Source organism: Quercus robur, chromosome 7 (assembly GCF_932294415.1).
Source record: "Quercus robur chromosome 7, dhQueRobu3.1, whole genome shotgun sequence".
Classification (NCBI taxonomy): domain Eukaryota; kingdom Viridiplantae; phylum Streptophyta; class Magnoliopsida; order Fagales; family Fagaceae; genus Quercus; species Quercus robur.
In genome coordinates, this window is record NC_065540.1 from 23,463,658 (window position 1) to 23,491,261 (window position 27,604).

General features: G+C 34.1%; 3 protein-coding genes and 1 pseudogene across 3 annotated transcripts in view; all 4 read left to right on the forward strand.

Moving 5' to 3' along the window:
• LOC126692837 (lipid phosphate phosphatase delta-like) overlaps positions 1-21,292 on the forward strand; it is a 74,020-nt gene extending 52,728 nt beyond the window's left edge. The window contains exons 9-14 of the mRNA XM_050388636.1: positions 14,822-14,907; positions 15,685-15,859; positions 16,838-16,886; positions 17,008-17,082; positions 18,539-18,594; positions 20,879-21,292. The gene's annotated coding sequence lies outside the window, so the exon portion shown is untranslated. The remainder of the gene's footprint in view (positions 1-14,821; positions 14,908-15,684; positions 15,860-16,837; positions 16,887-17,007; positions 17,083-18,538; positions 18,595-20,878) is intronic.
• The window catches only part of LOC126692830 (lipid phosphate phosphatase delta), a 57,065-nt gene continuing 38,608 nt past the window's right edge, over positions 9,148-27,604 (forward strand). The window contains exon 1 of the mRNA XM_050388608.1: positions 9,148-9,414. The gene's annotated coding sequence lies outside the window, so the exon portion shown is untranslated. The remainder of the gene's footprint in view (positions 9,415-27,604) is intronic.
• Positions 9,468-14,567, forward strand: LOC126691190 (disease resistance protein RUN1-like). The gene is made up of 5 exons (XM_050386252.1): positions 9,468-9,964; positions 10,691-11,801; positions 12,004-12,276; positions 12,742-13,728; positions 13,854-14,567. Exons 1-5 carry the CDS (start codon positions 9,468-9,470, stop codon positions 14,565-14,567), a joined length of 3,582 nt encoding a protein of 1,193 aa, XP_050242209.1.
• LOC126691191 (inositol hexakisphosphate and diphosphoinositol-pentakisphosphate kinase VIP2-like) lies at positions 24,136-26,965 on the forward strand (annotated as a pseudogene).

The following is a 27,604-nucleotide window of genomic DNA, read 5'->3' on the forward strand; positions in this document are numbered from 1 at the left end:
ATTTGTTGTATGGGTTTTTGTTCATGCATCATATAAACATGATTCACATGCTTTAATTTCAAAATTTTCATGATTTGTGCAAAATTTCGAAATTAGGGTTTATGTGTTCTTGAGGAATTTGGGGATTTTGTTCAATTATATGGAATTGAGTAAAATTAGCTTATGATATTGTTTAATTGAGTAATGATAACATGTTTTATACTTGTTGTGCTGTTCAATTGATCAATATATGGATTTTTGGAAAATTAGGGTTTCAAAATGGGGGATTTTGCTAAATTTCTAATTTTCTTGGTCGATTTTCAAATTTGGGATAAAATTGAACTGTAGTAGAGTATTAGATCATGCATCATATGTGTACTTGCATCATTCACCATATAGTTTTCAAAATTGGGGATTTTGCTAAGTTTCTAATTTTCTTGGTCAATTTTCAAAATTAGGATAAAATTGAACTGTTGTAGAGCATTAGATCATGCATCATATGTGTACTTGCATCATGCATTATATAGTTTTTAAAATTTCATGTTATTCTATGTTCTAACTCTATCTTATGTAGTCTGCCCTTGGTTTTTGTTTTGTATTGGTTTTTCCTTCTTCTTTAACCTTAGTCATAGCTCCTAAGGTTGGTAAAAGGTATGAGACCAAAGCCAATAGAACCACAGCATCCTCTTCAGCCCCTACTCAGGTTGACAGGGTTAGGTTTCCTACAGCTAGGTCTGAGGAAATGTTGAGATCTTAACCAAGTTTAGGTCTATTTGGGGGTAAGACAGATTGTTCTAGATGAATTAGATCCTCCAATTCATAGGAGTCTAGTGTCTAGGAACTGGGTATCTTTGTGTAATGTTTCTGATCCCCCTCATGCTGCCTTGATCAGAGAATTCTACTTGAATCTCTCTATTTATTCTAAGGATATAGGTGGTCATTATTTGACTACTTGGATTAGAGGTAAAGAGTTTAGGATAACTAAACGTGTAGTTTTTGAAGTTCTAGGTGTACCTTTGGTTCGTAGACCCACATATCCATACAATGAGTCTCCTCTTATAGATGATGTGATGTCTTCACTCTATGGAAGATCAGTAACTTGGGGATCTAAACCAAGGATAAACTCAAGTGAGTTTACTGAGCTTAACTATCTTTACTTAAGAATAGCCTGTCATAACATGTTCCCTATCTCTCACGTTCACACCATTACTTTAGACAGATGTGCTTCCCTTTGTACTTTCATCACAGACTGGTCCATGTGTTTTCCTTCCCTATTCATTCAAACCGTTGTTGAAATTTATAGGAGTAAATCTATAGCACAAAAGTTGTTATTTCCTATGTTTATATATAGGGTGTTGAACTTTCTAGGGTTAAAAGACTTTCCTAATCTAGAATTAGTTCATATTATTACCCCTATAAGAGCCACTTTTCTCAGACAGTGACAAGCTTAGATGATGAACTTAACATTAGGACTGCAAAGAGACCAAAAGGTGAAGGTTTAACTGTAGCTCCTGCCTCTGGTGATCAGCTTGCTACTGAGGAGGTTCATGTGGATCCTACTGTAGCTGTGGATCCTGCTGGTGTTGATGATACTGCTAATCCTACAGTTACCCCTCCTCTGTCACTCTGTGCCATGATGGAGACTTTAATGACTACTCAGGCAGCTCATGGACATCTTATTGATAAGCTACTAATTAAGGTTGATGCCTTGAGAGCAAATTCAATTTTCAAGGCTAAAAGTCTCGGCATTCTTCAATTCCCACTTTGATTCCTCTCGATCAGTCGAATCTATTTTTAAGCCTTTTTCGATTCCTGGCTCGATTCCTCTTGACCGATCGAAAATCTTTTTTTTTTTTTTTTTTTTGAAAACAAAAAGGAAAAATCACATGTTCTTCATAGTTTTGTCTTCTCTCTCCGATTCTTTTCGATTCCTCTTCACTCATTTTTTTTTTTTTGTCCTTTTTAGAGTCAAAGTTTCAAGGGTTTTCTTCCTCAACACTTGGTAAGACACTTTTACCCCTTCTTTATTCTTATATTACATGCATTCATGCATTTTCATAAAAAATTTCAAAAGTTCGAACCAAAAAGATTTTAGGGTTTTTGATGATTATGAGTGTTTTGATCCAATTTTTTGGATGGGTTTTTGTTCATGCATCATTTAAACATGATTCACATGCTTTGATTTCAAAATTTTCATGATTTGTACAAAATTTTGAAATTAGGGTTTATGTGTTTTGGAGGAATTTGGGGATTTTGTTCAATTGGATGAAATTGAGTAAAATTGGCTTATGATATTGTTTAATTGAGTAATTATAACATGTTTTATACTTGTTGTGTTGTTCAATTGATCAATATATGGATTTTTGGAAAATTAGGGTTTCAAAATGGGGCATTTTGCTAAATTTCTAATTTCTTGGTCAATTTTCAAAATTGGGATAAAATTGAACTGTTGTAGAGCATTAGATCATGCATCATATGTGTACTTGCATCATGCATCATATAGTTTTCAAAATTGGGGATTTTGCTAAATTTCTAATTTTCTTGGTCAATTTTGAAAATTGGGATAAAATTGAACTATTGTAAAGCATTAGATCATGCATCATATGTGTACTTGCATCATGCATCATATAGTTTTCAAAATTTCATGTTATTCTATGTTCTAACTCTATCTGATGCAGTTTGCCCTTGGTTTTTGTTTTGTTTTGGTTTTTCCTTCTTCTTTAACCTTAGTCATGGCTCCTAACATTGGTAAAAAGTATAAGACCAAAGCCAATAGAACCACAACATCCTTTTCAGCCCCTACTCAAGTTGATAGGGTTAGGTTTCCTACAGCTAGGTCTGAGGAAATTTTTGAGACCTTAACCAAGTTTAGGTCTATTTCGGGGTAAAAACAAATTGTCCTAGATGGATTAGATCCTTCAATTCATAGGAGTCTAGTGTCTAGGAACTGGGTATCTTTGTATGATGTTTCTGATCCCCCTCCTGCAGCCTTGATCAGAGAATTCTACTTGAATCTCTCTGTTTATTTTGAGGATATAGGTGATCATTATTTGACTACTTGAATTAGAGGTAAAGAGTTTAGGATAACTAAACGTGTAGTTTCTAAAGCTCTAGGTGTACCTTTGCTTTGTAGACCCACATATCTATACACTGAGTCTCCTCTTATAGATGATGTGATGTCTTTATTCCATGGAAGATTAGTAACTTGCGGATTTGAGCCAAGGATAAACTCAAGTGAGTTTACTGAGCTTAACTATCTTTACTTAAGAATAGCTTGCCATAACATCTTCCCTATCTCTCACGTTCACACCATTACTTTAGATAGATGAGCTTTCCTTTATGCTTTCATCATAGAAGGGTCCATGTTTTTTCCTTCCCTATTCATTTAGACCATTGTTGAAATTTATAGGAGTAAATCTAAAGCACAAAAATTGTTCTTTCCTATGTAGCGTGTTGAACTTTCTAGGGTTAGAAGACTTTCCTGCTCTAGAATTAGTTCATATCATTGCCCCTATAAGAGCCACTTTTCTCAGACAGCGACAGGCTCAGATGAAAAGTGTTGAACTAAGCACTGAGACTTCATAGAGACAAAGAGGTGAAGCTTCTATTGTAGCTTCTGCCTCTGGTGATGAGCCTACTACTGAGGAGGTTCATATGGATCCTACTGTAGCTGCGGATCTTGCTGGTGATGATGATATTGTTGACCCTACAGTTACCTCTCCTCTCTTACTCTGTGCCATGATGGAGGCCTTTATGACTACTCAGGTGACTCATAGACAGTTTATTAATGAGCTACTCACTGAGGTTGCTGCCTTGAGAGTAGATTTTACCGAGGATAGGAGTGCTTTTCCACCTTCTCCACCCTTTGATCCTTGATGGTTGCCTTTGGCAATGCGTAACAAAAAGGGGGAGTAGGATTTAGGATAGGCTCTTGTACTTAGGGGGAGAGTGGAGAGTTTTTGTTCGGAGTAGGTTAGTTGTTTTGTTGATGAGAGATTTTGATGTATTTTTCTTTCTCATTGATTTTGATGTATATTTTTTTGATTTATTGTTCTTGTTTCACAAACATTGTTGGTTCATTGACTATGATAGTTTATTTGATGTTTATTCATTTGATATTCTATCTATCTCTTATGTTTTGTGAATTCAAGTTCAGTTTTTATTTATTGGATTTATACTGTGATTTCCACACATGTGTTTATGGTTTGTTTTGAGTGTTTCAGGAACTTACAGGACTAATTCTTTCTCATTTGTTGTCTATTCTAGCAACTAATAGTTAGTGGATTGTGATAGAATTGTATTTGGGTAACAATCTGTAAGTTGGGCTAATTCTTGAGATGAGCAATTCTTTTTTAAGTGTGTTTTGTCACGGATTGCCAAAGGAGGAGATTGTTAGGTTCTAAAGATTTAAGATTAAATGTTTAGAATTTCAACTTGTATGTGTTGGCAAACCGAGAACAAAAACATGTCTAGGATAGGTGTTAGACATTGCTCAAAGCTATACAGGTCAAAACTCAAGAATGTACAAGCTGTAGAAAAAATAATTAAATTTTCTGTGAAGCTCAATCAATCGAAGGATGAGGCTTGATTGATCGAGAATAGCAGAAAAATAATTTATGCAAAATTTTTAAACAGACCCAAGCCTGCGAAGACGTTTAGGGTTTCAGTCCAACACTCCTACGTTTAAAAGGAAAACCCTAGCCACTTTTTGAAAACTCTTGGAAGACTTGTGAGTTACTCCTATGAGATTTGAGAGGTTTTATATCTTCTAATTCTACAAGCATCTACCGAAACAAGATCTGCAATCAAGTGCTGGTGGAATCTAGTTGCTGCAAAGATCAACAAGCCGTGATTTGAAACCTTTGAGTGGGATCTCAAAGTCACAAGCGTGGGTTCTTGTGTGTTGCAAATCCAAGAGAGAAGGAGTTCGTGGATTAGGAGCTTGCACATGGTCAGGTTAGTAAGTTACTACTAGAGGTAGTAATAGATTTAGGATTAAATCTTTTGTAAAAACTCCAATTCTCTACTAGTGGATTTGTTTTACCTTGAGGATAGCTAAATCAAATCTTCTCTAGGTTTTTACCTTGAAACTGTTGGTTTAATTGATTTTCCTAGGTCATCATATTGTTGTATTTTTTACTTTTCGCTGCTTTGCATGATATGATATATTATTGTGTACCTTAGATCTGAATAATTAACTTAAGTAACTACTTGGCTAATATATTAAGTTAAACAATCTGCATTAGGGGCTCTAAACTAACAAACAAGCTATGGATTTACATCTACAGATACTAGGTATGTGTTTGGATCGAACTTATCACGTCCATGTTTTGCTTCTTTCGCGTTTTCCCTTTTCTTTTTTTCTTTTTTTTAGCCCACATTTGTTGACTTTTCCACGGTAAACAGTGCATTCGTGCATTGTTCACGGACCCACAAATTCCACTTTTCAGCAACTTTTTTATTAAAAATGGGTCCCACGGCAATATTCACACATTTAAAAATTATTTTGCTATAGTGTTTTCAGTTTTCAGTTTCAGCAAAATAAGTTCTATCCAAACAGACTCTAGGAATGGGAAGCTGCCTCAAAAATTTGAAACTATTTGCGGAAAACCAGTAAAGCAAGCAAAATACCTGACTGATATAAATATATAAGAGCACTCACAGCAATGGTGCTAAATAGCTATATTGTTATTTTTTAGCACCACTGATCACAAAAATCACGCTGCAGCAGTGGAGGCATAAGTCAAAAATTTAGATGTTCAACTACAGTGCACATCTATCTATAGATGTGCACTGTAGCGCAAAGTTAAAAAAAAAAAAAAAATATATATATATATATATATATATATTATTTAACTTCTCTCCCCCTTTTCCATTAAAATATTCTCTCTCTCTCTCTCTCTCTCTCTCTCTCTCAGACTCAAGAGTTTTAGCCTCTCTCTTCCTTCTCTACCTCTTCGCTATCTTTTCTCTCTTCTTTTCATGTGATCGGCGATGGGGTGGGTCGGTGGGTTTCGTGAATAGCGTGATCAGCGATTGGGTCGGTGGGTTTTGTGGATAGTGTGGGTCGGTGGGTTTTATGGATGGCGTGATCGGCGTTTGGGTCGGTGGGTTTCATGGAGGCGTGATCGGCGATGGCGTGGGTCGGTGGGTTTCGTAGATGGCGTGGGTTAGTGGGTCGGCGATGGCATGATCGGCGACGGCGATGGTGATGGCGATGGCTAGTCTTCTCTCTCTCGATCAAGCTCAGATGGTGGGTTTGATGGTGGTCTGGGTTTGTGTAGTTATTGGTGGGTGGTTGTTCTTTGGTAGTGGAAAAGTGGATTGTGCCGTTTGTGTAGTTGTTGTTGGGTGGTTGTTCTTTGGCAGTGGTTGTGGATTGTGCTGTTTGTGGTTTTTTTTGGTAGTAGTACGTATTATTTTTTTGGAGTGGATATATTATTTTATTGTAGTAGATATATTATTTTATTGTGATGTTTATATTATTTTATTATTTTGAAAGCTAAAATAGATTCACTGCTGTAGCATGTATGTAGATAAAATAAATAAAATAAGTTTTGGTGGTGCTAAACCGCTAAAATTATAGATCCACTGCTGTGGATGCTCTATAAGCCCTACATCTTCCATGGAGGAAGGTAAAATCCAAAACTATATTTTCTATATCACGTTTGTAGTAATTAACATTTAGAATTATGCATTGAACAAATTTCAAGCAATGACGCATTTAACGTGTGGACAAGAAGCATTTTTGGTGTAAATTTTAAATAAAATTAAACCTAGCAATTTCCAAAACTCTTACCAAGAAAAGTGATGGTAATAAAGAGGTTTGTACATGCCTCTGGCGTTGTCAAAACGTGTGGGGACACCCTAGTTTGGAAGATTTTAATTGTATTGCAGAAGCTTCATGGAAAAAGGGATCTCTAGCTGCATTGAATTAAGTTTTATATTCCTATTTACATTTTACATTATAGACTAAATATTAAATGTACACAACATTGTATATTTATACAATTGTGAATATTTTAAATGAATGATAATTACAAACATATTATATATAAAAAAAAAATGTGATCATAAACATATAATTGTCTTGAGGTTATTTTTTACCCACTATTCTTGTCTATTGTCAGTATCGATGATAAGAAGTGAGTCTAGTGGCCCTTACTTGCTTAAACCATTAAGGCTAAGAGGCCAGTTTTGATATAGTCATTTTGTTCTTCTTTCATATTTGTTCAGTGAGGATCATCTCCCTTTTTCTCACAATTAATTCCAAATTTCCAGTTCAATTTCATCTCTCAAAATTAAGCCCTTCAAAATTATTACACCTTGTAATCCTCATGTGGTGTTGCATACTTGCATGGGATCTCAATCCAGTTGGGTAAATGAAAGTTGGAGGGTTTACATGGATAACATTGCATTTGCATCTATACCTTAGCCTTTAAAAAAAAAAAAAAAAAAAAAAAATTAGATGTTCGTTTTTTAATGTTTATTCTACCAGATAATGTAAAACATGGTTGTTCCCCCCCCCCCCCCGCCCCCACTTTTTTTTTTCATCTTCCTATTTAGCTTCATCTCAAAAACTAGGTGATAAGAAGGTCTTTAAACTTATAAAATGCCAAGAAAAAGAATAATTACGGGAAATTTTCAAATATATTTACAACTAATTTTGTGCACTTTTTATTTTTATTTTTTATAAACATCAAAGAAGAAAATTTTCACTGTTACGAGAACAATATTCATATATAATTTTTGTTTTTCCTTGGGATATTGCAATGTGGAACATTATTCATGACAAGGTCAAAATTTTCTCTGAATTTGTCAGTTTGAGCGTTGGTTGTAAGGACTGTAGCTTAGAAAATCTTAATAGTTTTGTATTGTCACATTGAAACCTCTAAGAATTCTGCAATTTAAAAAGCAATTACAATCATTTGACTGGTATGACCATTGTAAATTTAAGTATGTAATTTCATATAATAATATGTTATTCATGTGGGCTCTATTTTTTTAAACTATTTTCTTCTACACTTTTCTCTTCTTTCATGGTAACCAAATTAAAGAATTACTGTCTTTATTTCTCTTTTCTTCCTTTCTCCTTCTACTTTGAAGAATTAAAAGTATTTAAAAAAAAATAGTAGATTTTAATTAATCCAACTAATAAATTCTTAATATCTTGGCTATTAGTTTTTCTCAAGAATTCTTTTATCTTGAAATTTTGGTTTGTTATATTACGTATTCTTACGACCATATTAGAATACAAATAATACGAGTAATGTTATTTTGTGAAGAGTTGAATAGGGAAAAGAAAACTTTTTTTTTTTCAGTTTCCAATAAAACCAATGCCGCCCACCGAATCATGAACCTTGGTGCTTGATATTTAATTATTTATCATCATTAACGTGTGGAAAATGGATTCCCACTTTCTTGTCTTTATGGAAAATCGAAAACGTGTGGGGACAGCCTCGTTGGAGTATTTGCATCGCAGAAACTTCGTGGAAGAGGGACGGACCTCTACTTTATTGATTATAGCAAAGGTAAGTCATGACTCATGAGTGTGGTAGCACTTTATTGACTTGACTGCACCATTGTTCGGTGCTACTTTTGATATCTTGATTAAATGCCTATTTCAGTATCAGAGCATCTCTTACGTCTTATCTAAATTTTTGTATTATCTGTACAATTATCTATAACATTTGCCTTGAACTTACCCACGCTTTCAATAATTTTATATTCTTTTTTATCTTATTTAAATATTATTTTTTCATTCATTTTTTACTTTTATTTAATCTTTATTTTTTCTTTCTCTATTTATTTTCAACAATTATATTTTTCAATAAAAAGTGTTACATTCACAATATTTTTTATAATATTTTCACAAAAATATAATAAAATCTTATATAAAAAGTTGTTATTAATTTTAATTTGAACCTACTACTAAAATTATATTTTTACTCATCAAATATTAGCTAATAACAATATATTACTTAAAATTTATTATAAAAATATTATAATAACATTTCTAAATTAACATTTTTTATTCTTTATATTATTTTTCCTTCCTTTCCTCCGAAGTCTTCTCTTTTCTATTCTTTTTTTTTCCTTTTTTTTCTCTTATATTTTCTCCACCACACACGTATACCCATATATGATATATCTCCATCCTCCCCTTTTCTTCTTTACTTTCCACTTGATTCCAGAACCTCCCTCTCTCTTTCTCCAACTCTCTCACCATCTTTTCCTCTGTGAGGACCAAACTCTCTCTTTTCCCAATCAATTCCAAATTTCCAGTTCGATTCTATTCCAGCACACTTTCTTGAAAATCATCATCCTTTTAACCATTTCTCAATCACAGTCAAAACCTTTCAAATTTCCCGCATTCACTCATCTCTTATATATAATTCCCATTTCATTACATCTTAATTTGATATTTCTTTCCTTCTTCTACTCCTCTTTTTAGATCTTTTCCGGTCTTGAGTTAACAGATCATACTGATGGCTTCCCCAACTAAACTAACCTCCTCTTCTTCTTCCACTCGACAATGGAGCCATGATATCTTCTTGAGTTTTCGAGGTGAAGACACACGTTTTGAATTTACCCACAATTTATACACAGCTTTGATTAGCTATGGCTTAAACACCTTCTTTGATACCAATCTTGAGAGGGGAGAAGAAATTTCAAAGGAACTTCTTATAACCATTGAACTGTCAATGATTTCGATCGTTGTATTGTCTGAAAATTATGCATCTTCTACTTGGTGTTTGGATGAACTTGTCAAGATTCTTGAGTGCAGAAAAACTGGACGGATCCTGAAGGTTTATCCAATTTTCTACAAAGTGACTCCATCCGAAGTAAGAAAAAAGGAGGGAAAGTTTGGGAAAGCACTAGATAACCACGAGACAAAATTCAAAGACAAAATGGAGAAGGTTACGAGATGGAGGGAAGCTTTAACTGAAGTAGCTGACTTGTCTGGATTTGAATACAAGAATGGGTATGTATTTAACTAATACCTGTGATTTTATGAGTTACAAATTTTTAATGGTTTTGGTATTCCCACTAAATGCCAAATTATGAAAGTATTTTATATGTATATATATATATATATATATATATATATATATCCCTTTTTGTACTTACTTTGTAGTTAGGCTATAAAGATCGATGATATTGATAGCAATGGAATAATTTTTACTCAGATAATGTTATCAATTAGTGACACTCTATGTTCTTTTATTTGTTTAAACTTTTACTTGTTTTATTATGACTACTAAATGCCGAATTATAAAAGTATATATTAAGGTAAAATTTTGAATATATTCTTTTTTTTTTCCCTATTAAAGGGTAGAAATAGAAGAATTTAATCGGATAATATTAATAATTAAAAGTTTCTCTCATTTAATTCTTAGAAAAATTTTCCAAAATTTCTTAATCTCATATTATAAGTTTGTTTCCTCACCTAAGGGAGTTTCCGTGCAATTTTCTGCTAAAAGCCCAACTCTAATTTTCTAACCAAATAATAATAATAATAATAATGAATGTGTTAATGATAATTATCAATCAATCCTTTAAATTACATACCATTTACTTTAATTAAAAGTATGTCAATTTTTTAATGCACAAAATTGGATATATTTAACTTAGTTGATCTACATATTTATATTTACTTTGACTACAACTCATTATTTGTTTTTAATGCTTTGTGATTTTGTTGTTGCAGTGTATATGAATCTGAATTTATCAAAAGAATTATTGAAGAGATATTAAAAGTTAAATCAATTCACGTGAAATTAGCTATTCCTAAATATCTAGTTGGAGTCGATTCTCGAGTGGAAGCTATAGAATCGCATTTAGATATGGAGTCCAAGGGTGTTTTCATGGTAGGAATCCATGGTCTTGGGGGAGTGGGTAAGACTACAATGTCGATAGCTGTTTATGATAAAATTCGTGGTCGTTTTCAAGGAAGCTGCTTTCTAGAAAACGTCAGAGAAAGATCAAAGACAGATGCTGGCATTATCCAATTACAACAGACACTGCTTACTGATACCTTACGTAGTGGAATTGTTAAGGTGAATAGTGTACGTGTAGGAACCACTATGATACAAGAAAGGCTCTGCAATAAGAAAATACTTTTAATTCTTGATGATGTGGATCAGTCAGAAGAGATAGAAAATTTGCTTGGATATTGTAACTGGTTTGCTTCAGAAAGTAGAGTCATCATAACAACAAGAGACAAACAAGTTCTAGCCGATCTTGAAAGATATGCTCAAATAAAAATTTATGAGGTTCCAAAATTGGATCCATGTGATGCTTGTGATCTTTTCAATATGCACGCCTTTCGAAAAAATGAACCCAAACAAGAATATTCAAATCTTGCAGAGCATATTATATCTTCAGCCGATGGCCTTCCGTTAGCTCTAAAAATAATGGGTTCTGATTTGTATAACAAAAGTATAGATGAATGGGCATGTGCATCCAAAAAGTATAAGAAGATTCCACATGAAAAAATTCTAGATAAGCTCAAGATAAGTTATAATGGATTGGGAGAAGAAGAAAAAGTTATTTTTCTTGATATTGCATGTTTTTTTAGGGGATTTAACAAGGACAAAGTTGTGAAAATATTAGAGGCTTGCCAATTATATCCATATTCGGGTATTAGAAAACTCATTGATAAGTGTCTTATAACTGTTGACATAGGGGGCATATTGTGTATGCATAACTTGCTACAACAAATGGGTAGAGAAATCGTTCGACGGGAATCCAAAGAGCTTGAAAACCGTAGCAGGATATGGTGTCATGAGGATGCATATAAATTGCTAACCGAAAACATGGTATAAGTTCTTTTGCTCCACTTTTTTTTTCCTAATATTTTTCATTGATTGTCTTTTTTTCCTAATACTTTTCATTGATTGTTTTTCCCTCAATATTGCAGAAAATATAATTTTATCATATATGTTTCATTTAAAGTTTTAAAATTGTTATATTTTTGTCAAATTCTATTATGAAGTGCAACTAATTCTTTGTCCTATCTAGGGGTCAAATAAAATTCGAGGCATAATGTGGTACTCACCTGAACCAAGATTGGTGAAATTGCAAGCTAATGCTTTCAAAAATATGAGAAATCTCAAATTTCTCTTAGTTGAGAATGTACGAATTTCTAGAGAGCTTAAATATCTTCCCAACGAGTTAAGATTGCTTCAGTGGTCAGAATATGATTTTTCCTTGCCATTAAAATTTTACCCTCCCAATCTTGTTGTGCTGAATATGCCGAATAGTCAGATTAGATTGGAGAAACTATTAAAACAGGTATGAGTATTAGTATATATGATTTTTTATTTTATTTTTTTTTTGAAATGATGAATTTTGATTTCTGTAAGGTTGCGTTTGGATTGGGATGAAAAGTCTGCGTCTGCGTTTACGTTTTGTTTTTTTTTTTTTTTTTTCACGCGTTTTTGAGCGTTTTGAGGGGTGCGGCTACTGTTCATGCACTGTTCAATGAACAGTAGTCGCAAACTTTGACTTTTCAAATATTTTTGGACCAATCACAACACATCGTGTACTGTTCACAGATCCACAAATTTCACTTTTCAGCAACTTTTTCATTAAAAATGGGTCCCACGATACTATTCACACATTTAAAAATTATTTCGCTACAGTGTTTTTCAGTTTTCAGTTTCAGTTTTCAGTTTTCAGCTGTATCCAAACGGACCCTAAATGTTATTTTTAAAATTTGTGGAAATAATTTTTTTTTTTTTTTTTTTTTTCCTGTAGGGCCGCACATTTGAAGCATTGAAAAATGTCAATCTCTGTGGGTGTAAATTCATTACAGAATTACCTTCCTTATTTTGCGCCCCAAACATAAAGAATTTGGACATGCGTGACTGTGTAAGTTTAACAGAGGTTCATGAGTCGTTTGGATATCTTGATAAGCTTGAAAGGTGGGACCTCACAAACTGCCGAGACCTTAAGATTCTTCCAAGTCTCCTCGAGCTAAGGTCCCTTAAATATTTTAATCTAAGTTACTGCAGAAGGCTTGAGAAGTTTCCTGCTATTTGTGCCCCAAACTTAGAGTCTTTGTCCAATTCTTTTTGTACAAACTTAAGAGAGGTTCATGAGTCCGTTGGCCAACTTGATCAGCTTAAAAGTTGGAGCCTCGAAAGCTGCCGAAACCTTGAGATTCTTCCAAGCCTCCTCATGCTAAGATCCCTTCAAAGCTTGACTCTAAAAAACTGCGGAAGGCTTGAGAAGTTTCCTGATATTCACCCAGAAATGAAATATTTGCAGCGTTTAAATATGGCTAATAGTGGTATTAGAGAATGGCCTTCATCGTTCATGCATCTCACCAAAGGGCTTCATATTTTAGAGCTATCTAACAATGAAAACCTTTGGAATTTTCTGCATAGCCGCAATAAATTGCAACTGCCCGAGGAAATAGATGTTCCCACTACCAATCCCTTTGATGGCTTTTCGGGATATGGGTTTCGGAGCTTGGAATATCTGTGGCTCTACTCTTGGGATGGAGATATAACTGAATTAGATTTTCAATACTTCCTCCCATTGAGAGAACTTCATATAGATGATTCCAATATTATTAGTATTCCCCAAAGCATTAGCGGATTAACTAAATTAGAAAGTATTCACATAGCATATTGTAAGCGGCTTCGGGAAATTCCAACGCTTCCACAATCTGTAAGAAGTGTGTATGTAAGCAAATGCCCGTCGGTGGATCCACAATCATTTAGCAGATTATTGATTCAGGTGAGGTCTCTCTCCCTCTCCCTTTATGTTTAGGTAATAAATAATCAAATATTTTTTCTACTTTTCTAAACTTCAATTTCCTGTTTTTCTAAACTTCAATTTCCTGTATTTGCTTAATTAAACAGATTGGAGAAATTCTAGGGATTTTACCGAATAGATTCCATGAAGGTGCAAGAAGCAACATATCAATGGATCCCATTCATGACTCTAAATCTAAATCTGAATATGAAATTTTGTACCGTCTTACACTACCAGTAACAGAGATTCCAAAGGACTTAAAATTCAACCATCAGACTTTTGGAAATTCCGTATCCTTCTGGGTTGGTAAAAAATTTTCAAAATTAGCCATCTGTATTGCTTTTCGAACGGGGGGGGCACATATGCTCGTCGATTGTGGTTTTATAATTTCCATCAATGGGTGTAAACAAATAGATTCAGTTTTCGCTAAAAGTTGGATAGAAGAGGAACTGTGGTTATTGTCTATATCCTTTGAGAAATTGAATAAACGAAAACTATCTGAACAGAATCACATTGAAGTTGAGTTTATAGCATTTAGTTCTCATGACTTGCTTGGAAACCACACTGATTCCATAAAATGGTTGGGGGTCAATGCAGAATGCACCTGCTATCCTCAGAATTCAGATGTCCCTTGCTTGCCGCTTCCGTGTGCTATGAATGGTTGTGGGTCTTCCTCCATTCTGAATGACACTGAGCTCCCGCCTTTGCTACCTGCTTCCTCCATTTCTTATGCTTCAGATTCAGATCACAGGGTTCTTAACAATGGAAGAAATTACATACTTGCTGGAACAGGATTCCAAAAGCGAAGAAGAATTTGTTGACAGCAAAGCCCAGCAGAGAGCGGAGCTCTAAACCTTGGAGATGGAGCTCTTCTCTTATTCAATCTCTTCTTCATTTTCTAAACAACACATAATTATGATGTTAGAGAATATCCTCGAAGACACAGTGGACCATTCTTTGGGTGCCTCTCTCTCTCTCTCTCTCTCTCTCCATTTATTGGGAAATCATGAATTTAATTGTAACTATGATCTATAAAATAAATTTTGATTGTTTTAATTTATTTATTGTAATGCAGTTGTTTGGCCTCGTTGGAGCATAATCATGTGCCAAGTAAGCTTACCTTCAATGTTTTGAAACAGCTCAAGACCTCTGTTGTTGACAGTAAGGCCTGATTTCTCCCCTTCTTAATTTCATGTTATTCAATTTGGCTTTTGTTTTTTCATGTCCATTTTTTGTTGCTTTGGTGAATGCAATGCTTAATATTGAAATGTACTGGAATCTATGATGGTTTTATAATATGCATTTGCTATGTATGCTGAATCTGTATATTGTTACTTTTTTACCAAAAACCGAAATACTTGAGTTCAACTTGAATGAAGATTCAAGATGATATTGAGGTTATATATAGATATATATATATATATATATATATATAAGTTGGATGAGCTGTAAGTCAACTTGAAGGAATAGACTTAATAAGATCTCTTACTATTTTTCCAATCTTTTGTTTTGATAGATGAATGTGGGGTTATGTTATGTAGAGTATCACTGTATTATGAAGCAAAGAAAGCTATCCTGATTTCATTTGTTTTGTTATTATCATTATTATCATTATCATATTCATTCTTCTTCCTTTTTAACAGCATTTGGTATGTAATTGTTTAATTTCCTTCAATGTTTGATTCCGTTTAAGGTGCAGTTGCATTTTTCCTTCTAATTAAAGAATAATAAATAATGCATTGAGCATGTTGTGAGTGGTACATAGTGAGATTAAATCATATTTAGAAGAAATTGCTAAACCTTGCAGTTCTGTTCATCTGGTGTAAATCAGATTGGGAGTAAATATGGACCAGATTTCGTGAAGTGAAGTGGTAGAAATTGACGTGGCATTCATATATTATTTCTAACATTCCCTTATTATTTTGTTGTCTTGCTTAGAGAACTAGACATTCCACATGAGATGGGCTATGAAAATAATGAAGGTGACATGTTATGCGTCTTCTGCAGGATCTACCTTGCAAGTAGGAATCATCACTTGTTCGTTGAGTTTGAGTATCCTTTCTCAAAGAGGCTTTAAGAGAAATTTACGTCATGGTGTCTAATAATTTACCAGGTATGTATTAGCATGCATTAAGTGGTTCTGTGGGATATAGATAAGTTGAAGGGTAAAAGTTTTATATGCATCATATGCAAACTTGCCTGGTCTATAATGTTTTATTATTTTTGGTTTCAAAGAAATGCTCATGCATTCAGTGGCAATGTCAAATCTAATGAGACTATCCTCCTTATGAGAAAAGTCAAAATTTTGTTACTGAATAGTCTTATGTTAATTGGAAATCTCTTTATTTTTTATGATAGCCATATTTGTGGGGTTCTATAATGCTTATCTATAGTTCTCCTTATGAATTTTTGCATACTTCTTTTCTACATCATCAAACCAAGTACAACAAAAGCGTGCATTTAAACCTGAATTTGCTTGCAGCCAAACCTTGATCTTCTAACTAAAAGTACTTTTTTTTTTTATTGATCTCATTGCTCCTATGCTTACTATTCTTTTCCATTTTCTATCTTTTCTAATGTGGTTTTACTGTTGAGAACTTTTATATTTGGATAGAAAGCATAAGAAAATGCAACTTTTGAGAAATTTCCCACAACAATTAAGAATCATATCCTTTACTAGTTAAAAGACGGATGTGAATGAGATTTCTATGTTCTGTGCAATTATATATATTTTTTCAAGTTATATCGTTGTTTTTTAATGTATTCTGCATTTATGATATTAGATTTAATATTAAGTAGATTAGGTGTTTCAGGTTCAACTTTTAGACATTAAAATGCTTTAGATCTATAAAGGCATGTTGGATCATGTAATGCTTATTGTGATAAAATCTTGAAAGGGCCTATTCGTCTAAAGGATTATTTCTGCTACTTCTTTTTTGGTTCAAGGGAGTTTCAAACCTCTGAGGCATCACTGTACAAAAGTTGTTTTGCTGATCCCCGCCTTACTAATCTCTTTAACCAATTTTGCCTTCCATTTTATAGCATCTGATAGCTACAAAAATCCATATCTTTTTCCCTTTTTGTTTCCTAGGCCAACTTCATCACTTAAGAAGGAGAGACGTTGCATTGTACAGTGAAATGTAAGCTCTGCTATTGCATGAACAAAAATTTTATTATTCAGTCAATTATGATTGAGAAAGTTAAATCCATTTCTAATGATTAATTGTCTCAAATCTTTATTTATTTGTATGTTTGACTAAGAATGTGGAGCAGCTGTTACAATGGACTATACCTATGTTTAGGTCATCAAGATATTACACTTCTTCATCTTTAAAGGTGGGTAACTCATTTACGTTGTGTTCAAGATGTCATCTTTGGAAGTGCTTCTAGCTTTGAAGTACTAAGAGTAATTTCACATTTTGAAATCAAATACTGAGACAATAATTTGATTCTTTTAATCCAAAAAGATATTTGGTCTGCTTGACAAGTGCCAACCAATCTTGTTAAGATATTTTTCGATGTTCACTATTTTGGACAAGATAAATGAAATTCTCATAACTTATGAACCTTGCCTAATGAGCAAAAGAGATTTAAAACATAAGATAAGTGATATGTCTTGTAGGTGTTATTTATCTTAATTTTTTTTGCCAAAAAAATTGAGATAGGTGTTTGTAGAGATTTTGGTTCTTTTGGTGATATTTCATTATTTTTTACATAATAAATCCATGCTAGGTCTTACTAGAAAAGAACTGACATAACAGATTTCATCATAAGACTACTTAAGCAACTAATTGTTGGAAACTTGGGAGAGGTTGCCAATGGAAGATGATTTTCAGTTGAAAAGTATTGGGATTACTAAGTTTGTGAATAAGACTGAATGCATGGGATCTTTTCTCATAGAAGCTAAATGGCTAGTGAGAATTGGGAACTCTATTCCTATCATCTTTTCCCACACTCTTTGGCCTGTTGGATCCATAGAAACAAAGTGGTGCTTTAAGCAATAAGTGTTAACGCTAGTAAAGTCCCGAGTCCCACCATTTACCTGTTTGCTATTTGAAGGGATGCAGCAAACACATGGGAATTGGGCACCTATTAAATTTCAACAATTTTATAGTTTCTTATAATTGACAAGCACTAATTAAGATTGAAGGGAGTAAAAGCAATTGAAATCAATTGAGAAGTGCTGCATTACTTGTAGAGATAAAATTGGGACCTATTTTTTGGATTTTTTTTTTCTCAATAATTTTATTATACCTGTAATGTGCTCTACAACGCCACGGTTGTTTGTTTGGTGAGTGAAGCACTACTTTTATAAAAGAAAAGTGACGGGTGAGGTTGTCGATTTAAGATTATGGGTACATGTGCAATCACTATCTTATTTAAATAAAAAATTATGTGTCACTTTCATTTGGTTGTATCAATCGCCTATATAAGTAGGGTGTATCTATTATAAGACCAAGTGCACATGTAAATTACTAATAAAGAAAATTATCTGCAGATCAGCAGATGTATTAGTTAAATTTTCACCAAATAGTTTTTTTTTTTTTTTTTTGCTAATGAACCTATCAATAATGGGAATGCCTCAAATGCTGACACTTTCATTTTGGTGTATCTATTGCCTATATAAGTATAGAGTTGTGTTGATAATTAGTACCAGTACATGTCATATTGTTGGTGTAAGTTGTAAATTTTGTTATTGGTATCCCTCTTCTTTATCCTCACTATTCTTTTTCTAGACTAGCAGCTATTAATCACTATTCCAAGTTTTTTAATATATGTCTTTGTCTTGTAGCATTTTCCCACAACTTAAAGTTTCTTGGCAGTATAGCACATGAACATACGTTGAAGGTGTGAATCTCTCTCTCTCTCTCTCATAATATGTCTATACAATGGTGAAACCTGTAGAGAATTCAGTAAATATAATTATTGTTGAATGCTTCAAATGGTTGTGTATTACATGTGGTGTGTATCTGACAATAATTAAATCCATGAGATATTTTTTTTACTGACAACTCATGATTGGGCCATTTTCTTGAGTCAATATTTTGGGGGGAACAAGGTCAGTTTCTTGAGATTATTTAAGAGCATTGGTCAATCGAGTTGCATTTCCCTCATTGTTCAATTTGTTGCCATCAGTGTACTTGTTTTTTTATTAAAAAAAAAAAATTAATGTCAAAAGTGATCTTTGCTACATTTTATTGCAAACTTCTATCTTTTAACTTGTATAAATATATATTTGACAGAGTAGGTGGAAGTTGAGATAGGGGCTTAACACCTAGCAAATGCACGTGTAACTTACCTATCAAAAAAATATATATTTAAAACATGTTGCAATATCTTCTTTGTATTATGAGCAACCATCACCTTTGAATTTCTTTAATGCAACAATGGGATTTTGATTATTATTTTTAGTTCTTTTGAATGAATGACATAACTTTAACTAAAGAAGGTACACAAATTCTTCATAAAGAAACAGAGAGATAACCTGGACCAAATGAGGAACATAGCCAAACCAGAAAACACTTTGAACTACTTGATTCAATCAAACACAAAGGAAAGGTCCATGCCTCAAACTACACAAACATCTAATTGGAATAGTTTTCATGATGATTTTATGCAAAAAAAAAAAAAAACCATTATGTATCCAACCTCATGCCTAAAAGATTGAGATTTAATTGATTTATTGAGAGGTTCTGGAAAAAAGTCTAACAAGTCAAGCTACTATGGCAACCATGATAGTATTAAGATGGACAAGGAGATTAGTGATCCAAATATTAACAAAGGTATACCATGTCTTTTAAGGAATTTTATGTGAAAAAATATCTCACATCTTTCATCTTTTGAGAAAACCCTTAATCATTTTCATGAAATATTATTTCATTGGAATGCTATTAAACCAATTCATTAATTTGAAGATATGTTTAAAACTATTTATTTACCATAGTTTGATAAAATAATAATTTTTTTTTTTTTTTTTGATAAGTGACAAAATAAAAATTTCCTGAATAATCTTGTTCTAATCACATTTTAGTGGGCAACTTGGCAATGGTGGGGCTGTAGTTTAAAGCTTCATGTACCTTTGTATTCTTTTGGCTATATAAAAAGCTCAATTAATCCTCAAACGAGTGTTTGTTTGCTTGCCACTTGTTAATTCAATATAACTAGCTTAGGTGTTATGACATAGGACAAAACTAAAACTTGAGGCCACGAAAATTGGAAAAATGGAAACAATAAAAATCACCTAGGAGTTACCACCTAGGGTTGTTTGGAGTCAATAACAAGCGAGATAGAAGACCTAGGAGTAAGCAACTAGCATAGGTGGGAGTAAATAGTAGACTATTGAAAATTTTCCAAGAGAAACTTTTATTAATCAAAAGCAAAATTGTAAAATTGTCTCCAAAGGAGTACAATATAGATTACTATGTCACTTATTAAAAAAAAAAATATATATATATATATATTGATTACTAGATGAAAGTCATAATTCTATTTGACTTGTGAAATTCTAATTCCAATTCTAATTGACTTGCAAAATCCCAATGTCTGATTTATAAAAATCACCTTGTGAAACAACCTAATTAACTTCTAAGACTTAAAATAAAGTACAACTGATTGTCAAAATTAAATAAAACTAAATTAAAATTAATATTTCTTTGTGCTTTCTACACCATGGTCCTACCTTGAGATATGGAACAAATTATTGCTTCTAGTACATATGCATTTTTGACGGCTTTGAAAGCCAATGACAAGTACATTCATTCACTAGGAATAAGCATTTGACTTTGCAATAGAATTTGTAACCAGCACATGGTTTATAATTTGGATTCTGCTTATCGTGTTTTTCATTGCATCTGAAACAACTCCACTTTTTCTTATAAGCTTGTTTAGATGATGGACACTGTAATTGATCCTTGTAAATGACCAATTTTATATTCAATTTTTTAATATAATCAATCTAATTTTTCTTTTCAAATGCTATTACTGTGGATCATTTATCACCTTTTGATCCTTTGTTTATTAACTGTTTTGAGGGAATATCACATATCAATATATTAATGGGATCAAGATGGCTCTGTTTAATTAGAGGGGGGCATCTATGTGTGTATTTGATTTTGATGTTTGAATCTTTCAGGTACCTAGAGAAAAGTGCAACTAAAGGAATCGATTTTAGTAGAGTTCAAAGAGTTTCTTTGCTGATTTGTAGATGTATGGTGGATTGGTGGTTTAAATCTTTTAGTTTCATCTCAATTCTAATACAAACAATATCACTTCAGATTTCTTTGGTAATCCTATCCATGACCTTCATTTGGCATCCTGATGACAAGAGTAATGTTTACATGGTGGTGTTGGTTGATCTATTTTGAGAGGATTATAATGTTTTTTTTTTCTTCTTCAGTTTTTGGACTTTTTCCCTCCCACTTGTATGAAAGGAAGTAAGTTGAAGGCTCTTTGCTCAAATTATGAGATAATACCAAATTATGCAAAATTGGAATTGTTTATTCTTATATTTCAAAAGTGAAGTAGATATCATTATGGGGTTTGGTTTTCTGTGTGTGATATATGACTTATGTAGACACTTGGAGCGATGTTTAGTGATTTTTTTTTTTTTTTTTTTTTTTCCCTCTACTTTTTAGGAGTAAAAATAAAAATCATGGGCTTTCTATGTTTGATTTATCACCTATGTCTTGTTCATTTTGTTTCCTAATTAATTGCGGCATTCCTTAAGCATTCTTAAGCTAAAAGGAAGGAATGATACAAACCAAAGACATGGACTCGAACTCAGATATTCAGTTATGAAAAAGGGATTAGGCACAGGATGGAGCTAAGATCTTATATTTGGGGGGACAAAAATATGGGGAAAAAAATCATAGCATGGTGTGTGTATGACAAAATTGTAACCTTCTTGCATTGTTTAGGAATTGCATGAAAATAGATTGTGCCAAAAGAAGAAGCCGAATGAAAAGAAATTGTGTCAAAAGAAGAAGCCAAATCCCGAATGATTTATAACAGCACACTGATTTCTAGTGGGCGCATAATTTCAGCAAGGATAACTAGGAATTAGAACATTCCACTAGTAGGGAGCAAAGACCCAAATCTTGACATATATAGCTGAAGACTGATCACACTTTGGGCTAACATCCATGGTGAATCACCTGCTTTAGGACTAGGAGCACTACTAGTTGCTACTAGATGACCTCCACAACCATGTATTACAGAGCCACTACCTACTACATTTGTGTCTTTAATAGAATTCAAAGCCACATTTATTTTTTAGAAGCTACTAGGAGGAACCATACATATACAGGCGGTAGTTTTTGCAGGATTCAACTCAAAATCCTCTTTCTTTGTAACTTCTAAAAACTCTTGGGCATACACACTTGATGCTTCTAAGATAGTACCTTGTGAATACCATTTTAATTTTTTAATTTTTAAAAGGTATCACAAGTGTTTGGACAGGGTTTTTTTTTTTTTTTTTTTTTTTTTTTTTTTTTTTACAGGATAAAATTTTACTCTAACCTAATTTAAGTGTATATGTGTGTAAAGTTTCCTCCTAGAGACTTACCCCGACCCTTACTCCCTACACCCAACAAGCATTTATACTTGTGGACCACCATACCAAGAATGCGCAGTGGTTTTAGACAGGGTTTTTAAAAGACTAATCTAAAGACTAATTCAAAAACACAAGTTTACATACTTTAATCACATATTTATTGAAAAATGAGATTACACAATCAAATTTAAAATAGGCTTATGTCACTTCTTTAAAAGCACAACAAGTTACATATTAATCTCTCATGCCATTCTCTCAATTGAAAAGCATAATTTTTTCCAGTGTTTCCACATTTAAAAGAAGTTTTTGAATTTTTTTTTTCAAGAAAATTAGGAAACTAGTTGAAAATTAGGCCTTTCACTGACTCAAACTGGGCCAGTTGTCCATATACAAGAAAATCAGTCATAGGCTATTGTGTTTCATTAAATATTCCTTAGTCTCATGGAAAACTAAGAAACAACAAATAATATCTAGATCTTCTACTGAATCTAAACATACGACTATGGCAAAAACAATGTGTGAGCTGTTTGGTTGGTGTCATTGCTAAAGGATTTTCCAATAGAACATTCACAAGCTGTCCTATTGTATTGTGATAGTCAAGAAGCTCTACACATAGTTGTCAACCTTGTCTTTCATGAAAGGACTAAGAACATAGATATTGATTGCCACTTTGTTAGGGAAAAGATTCAAGATGGGCCAATTAAGACCTTCCATATTTCTACCCAACATTAATTGGCTAACATTTTCATAAAAGCTCTCAAGTTTCCTCAATTTTCTTTTCTGCTCAACAAGATAAGAGTCATCAACATTTGCTCCATCTTGAAGGGAGAGTGTTGAGTGATGAAAATCAGCTCAGCACTAAATTCACTCACACAGGAATATGCCAAGTAGAATAGACTTTTTTACATAAAACTACATGTACCTTTGTAAATAATTTATATTATAGTTAGTTAGTAAATGAAACATGTTAGTTTCCTATAGGCTACTGTATAGTTAGTGGAGTGATAAAAGTTCTAGGGTTAAGGGTTTGGGTGGGTGTGGCTCTCGACTACTAATGGGTTTGGGAAATTTCTGGCTTATATGGATCACTTGATTCGGCGGAGTTAAGGTCTGATTTTGTGTTTTTTGCTATTCATTTTATTTGTTTATGATATTTAGATTTTTGAATATGATGTGTCATTTTTAATTACCAATTAAAAAAAAATTAATATTATTTTATTGTCACATAAACTTCAATAAGTGTGCCAATTATACAAACCATTTTCCACGTAAGTATTTCATATTAGTAAGTTAATGATAGGAAACTAATTGACTGCAACTAAAATGCAAAGATCATAACGGTATCTTTATCCTCCGTTAATCATGAAAAGTTATTAAATACATGTTGATACTCAGGTTTTCACACATCTTTGGGCCAACAAGTAAGACCCAAAGCCTGGTAAACCAAGTCTTGGAGGTTGGAAAAGAAAAATGAGAGTTAGCACCTAGGCCCATTCCCCACCAAGCTGACTAAGTATAGAAAGGGACCTAAGGAACGGTCTACCACTTAATCTCTTAGAACGAGGTAACAAGTGGGAATAAGGAAAAAGTGGGCCCAAGGATGGCCCAAATATATTAAAGAGAATTTTAGAAAAAAATGCCCACAAAGGGTCTTCTACAAATCGACCTGTGGCGTGAGAATAAGTGGGTATATGAGAGACCCGAAACCCATGCACAAGGGAATAGTTGGAAATATGGCCGAAAGGGCCCAAACACTTTCATATAAGACAATTAGGAAAGATCAGAGGAATTCAAGTACCCTCTGCAAGATGCACACTTCTCTCCAAAAAAAAAAAAAAATGAAAGCGCTTCTCTCTCAACTTTTCTCACTTCCGTTAGAGTCGGCGCTTCTTCTCTGTGAAGCTGGAACAAGAAGTTTGAGTTGGAATCGATTCGGATTCGGATTCTGCGTTCTTGAAAAAGGTAGAGAGAGAGAGAGAGAGAGAGAGAGAGAGAGTTGTAGAAAGTTCCAGAGAGTTCTTGAGACAAAGAGAGATGAAGGACGAAGGAGGTGATTTTGGAATGAAGATAAAGATTGGAGTCTGCGTGATGCAAAAGAAGGCGAATTCTAGGCCGATGCGGCAGATTCTTGGTGAATTTGAGATCATAGAGTTCATGGACAAGACCATTATTGATGATCCAATTGAAAACTGGCCAATATGTGATTGTTTAATTGCCTTCCATTCTTCTGGCTGCTTTAAGGAAGCCTTTTCTAGTAAATGAATTGGAGCCACAGCACCTTCTTCATGACAAAAGGAAGGTATATGAGCAACTACAAAGGTATGGAGTCCATGTTCCAAGATATGCCCTTGTAAATTGAGAAGTACCATATCAAGAGCTGGACTATTTTGTTGAGCAAGAAGATTTTGTTGAGGTTCATGGTAATCGTTTTTGGAAGCCATTTGTGGAAAATCCTGTTGACGGGGATGATCATAGGATTATGATATATTACCCCAGTTCCGCAGGTGGAGGCATGAAGGAATTATTTAGGAAGGTTGGTAATCGGTCCAGTGAGTTCCATCCAGACCTTAGAAGAGTGAGGCGTGAAGGCTCGTATATTTACGAGGAATTTATGCCTACTGGAGGAACAGATGTCAAGGTTGTGGATCTTAATCTATTCTAATGCAGCATGAAACTTGTTTAATACATAGGCAAGGAAGTCTCCCATTGTCGATGGTGTTGTCATGAGAAATCCTGATGGGAAGGAAGTGAGGTATCCCATGTTATTGACACCTACTGAGAAGCAAATGGCAAGAGATGTTTGCATTGCATTTAGGCAAGCGGTTTGTGGGTTTGATCTCTTGCGTTGCGAGGGATGTTCATACGTTTGTGATGTGAATGGGTAGAGCTTTGTTAAAAACTCTCACAAAAGTATTATGATGATACTGCTTGTGTGTTGAGGAAGATGTTTTTAGATGCCAAAGCTCCTTATCTTTCTACAACAATTCCACCAACTTTACCATGGAAAGTCATTGAACAAGTCCAGCCTTCTGAGGGATTAACTTGTCAGGGAAGTGGGATTATTGGCACATTTGGGCAATCTGAGGAGCTACGTTGTGTAATTGCCATTATTCATCATGGTGATAGAACTCCCAAACAGAAGGTGAAGTTGAAGGTTACTGAGGAAAAGCTGTTAAACTTGATGCTGAAATACAATGGGGGATGGCCTAGGGCTGAGACAAAACTTAAAAGTGCTGTCCAGTTGCAAGATTTGTTGGATGCCACACGAATGCTTGTACCTCACAATAGGTCGCGAAAGTGATAGTGAAGCCGAAGACTTTGCTCATGCTGAAAATCTTCTTCAAGTCAAAGTCGTGCTTGAGGAGAAAGGACATTTTAGTGGTATTTATAGGAAGGTTCAACTAAAGCCACTAAGTGGGTTAAAGTCACAACAAGTAATGATGAAAGGGAGGAAGAACGACCTGTTGAAGCTCTGATGGTACTCAAATATGGGGGTGTTCTTACGCATGCTGGCAAAAAGCAGGCTAAAGAACTGGATAGATATTTCTGAAATAATATGTATCCAGGTGAAGGGACTGGCCTACTTCGCCTCCATAGTACATATCGTCATGATCTTAAAATTTCCAGCTCTGATGAGGGTCGTGTGCAGATATCTGCAGCTGCATTTGCCAAAGGCCTTCTTGACCTAGAAGGGGAATTGACACCAATCCTGGTTTCACTTGTCAGCAAGGACTCCTCTATGTTGGACGGACTCGATAATGCCAGTATTGAGATGGAAGAAGCGAAGGGTATGTTGCATGATATAATAACTTCTGTTGCAAAGATAGTCCAAGACAATGGATCATTTGAACTTCCCTGTATGGTTGATGGAGCCGGACTTCCTTCTAATGCATCTGAACTTCTTCCAAAATTGGTGCAATTGACTAAGAAGGTCACCGAACAAGTAAGACTACTTGCCAGTGACGAAAAACGTACAGAGGAATATGAAGTGATTCCACCTTATGATCAAGCAAGGGCACTTGGTAAAACCAACATTGATGTTGATCGCATTGCTGCTGGGTTACCCTGTGGTAGCGAGGGATTCCTCTTGATGCACGCCCGTTGGAGAAAGCTTGAAATAGACTTGTATAATGAACGTAAAGAGCAGTACGATATAACACAAATTCTTGATGTTTATGACTCATGCAAGTATGATCTCTTGCACAATGCACATCTTAATCTAGAAGGGTTGGATGAACTCTTCAAAGTAGCTCAGCTCCTTGCAGATGGTGTGATCCCAAATGAGTATGGAATTAATCCAGAGCAGAAGCTGAAGATTGGCTCAAAGATTGCTTGCCGTTTGTTGGGTAAAATTTTGATTGATCTGAGGATACTCATGAAGAAGCCATCAGTGTTGCTGAATTAAAGAGTAATCGAGACCAAGATTCTACATCCAAAAAAGCTAAAAAGGAATATACTGAATATCAATTAAGAACCTTCTCTAGATACTTCCATAAGGAGATAAGAAGAAAAAGAGGGAGAGAGTTGCAAAATAGGAAAAATATTGTTCAAGGAATAGGATTCCAAGATTCAGATCGTGCAGCCAATGAGTCATTAAGTAAAGAAAGGAAAAGGATGGGTTTTGCTCCTCCATACACATCGATAGAAAACAAGACCTGTTGCTATTGAAGCTCAGGAGATGTGGTTTGGTAGAGGGGAGGAAGACCCTAGTATTGGTACTCTGTTGTGACCCCTTTAAAGATGTCTTTTGGTGGGAAAAGCATCTATACCAAAAGGGTGAACATGGTGGACACCACGAGGTGCATGCCTAGAGAAACCAATATGAACCAAGACAAGGCTTATGTGCAAAAAAGGCATTAGATGGATCAATGCCCAAGGCATCATTACCCATGCATTCTACCGTGAAAGAAGTCAATCAATTCATTGATGTAGGAAACTACTTGGTTATCTTATTGAAGCCATTCTACTGTGAAAGCATTCTGTCACAAAGGCATAAAGATGCTTGATCTCCTAAAAAGATGTTTATAACAACCCACTAGTTGTTATGGAATTAAGAAGATTATGAGTAGTTCTTCAAGGGAACCAAACCTCCTAGAAAATTAGAATTCCGAGAGAAGAGGAAGAACTCAGAGAGAAAAGAATGTACTTTTGCTTATTATTTCTGAAGCTGGTGAATTACAAGTAACCATAGCCCTTTATAGTAGCTAATCAAATATAAATTATAGTTATACATTATGTTACAAGTTGCTAGGCACTAACTAATTCTAACTGTCACTAACATCACAACTAACTAAATGCCAACTCAAC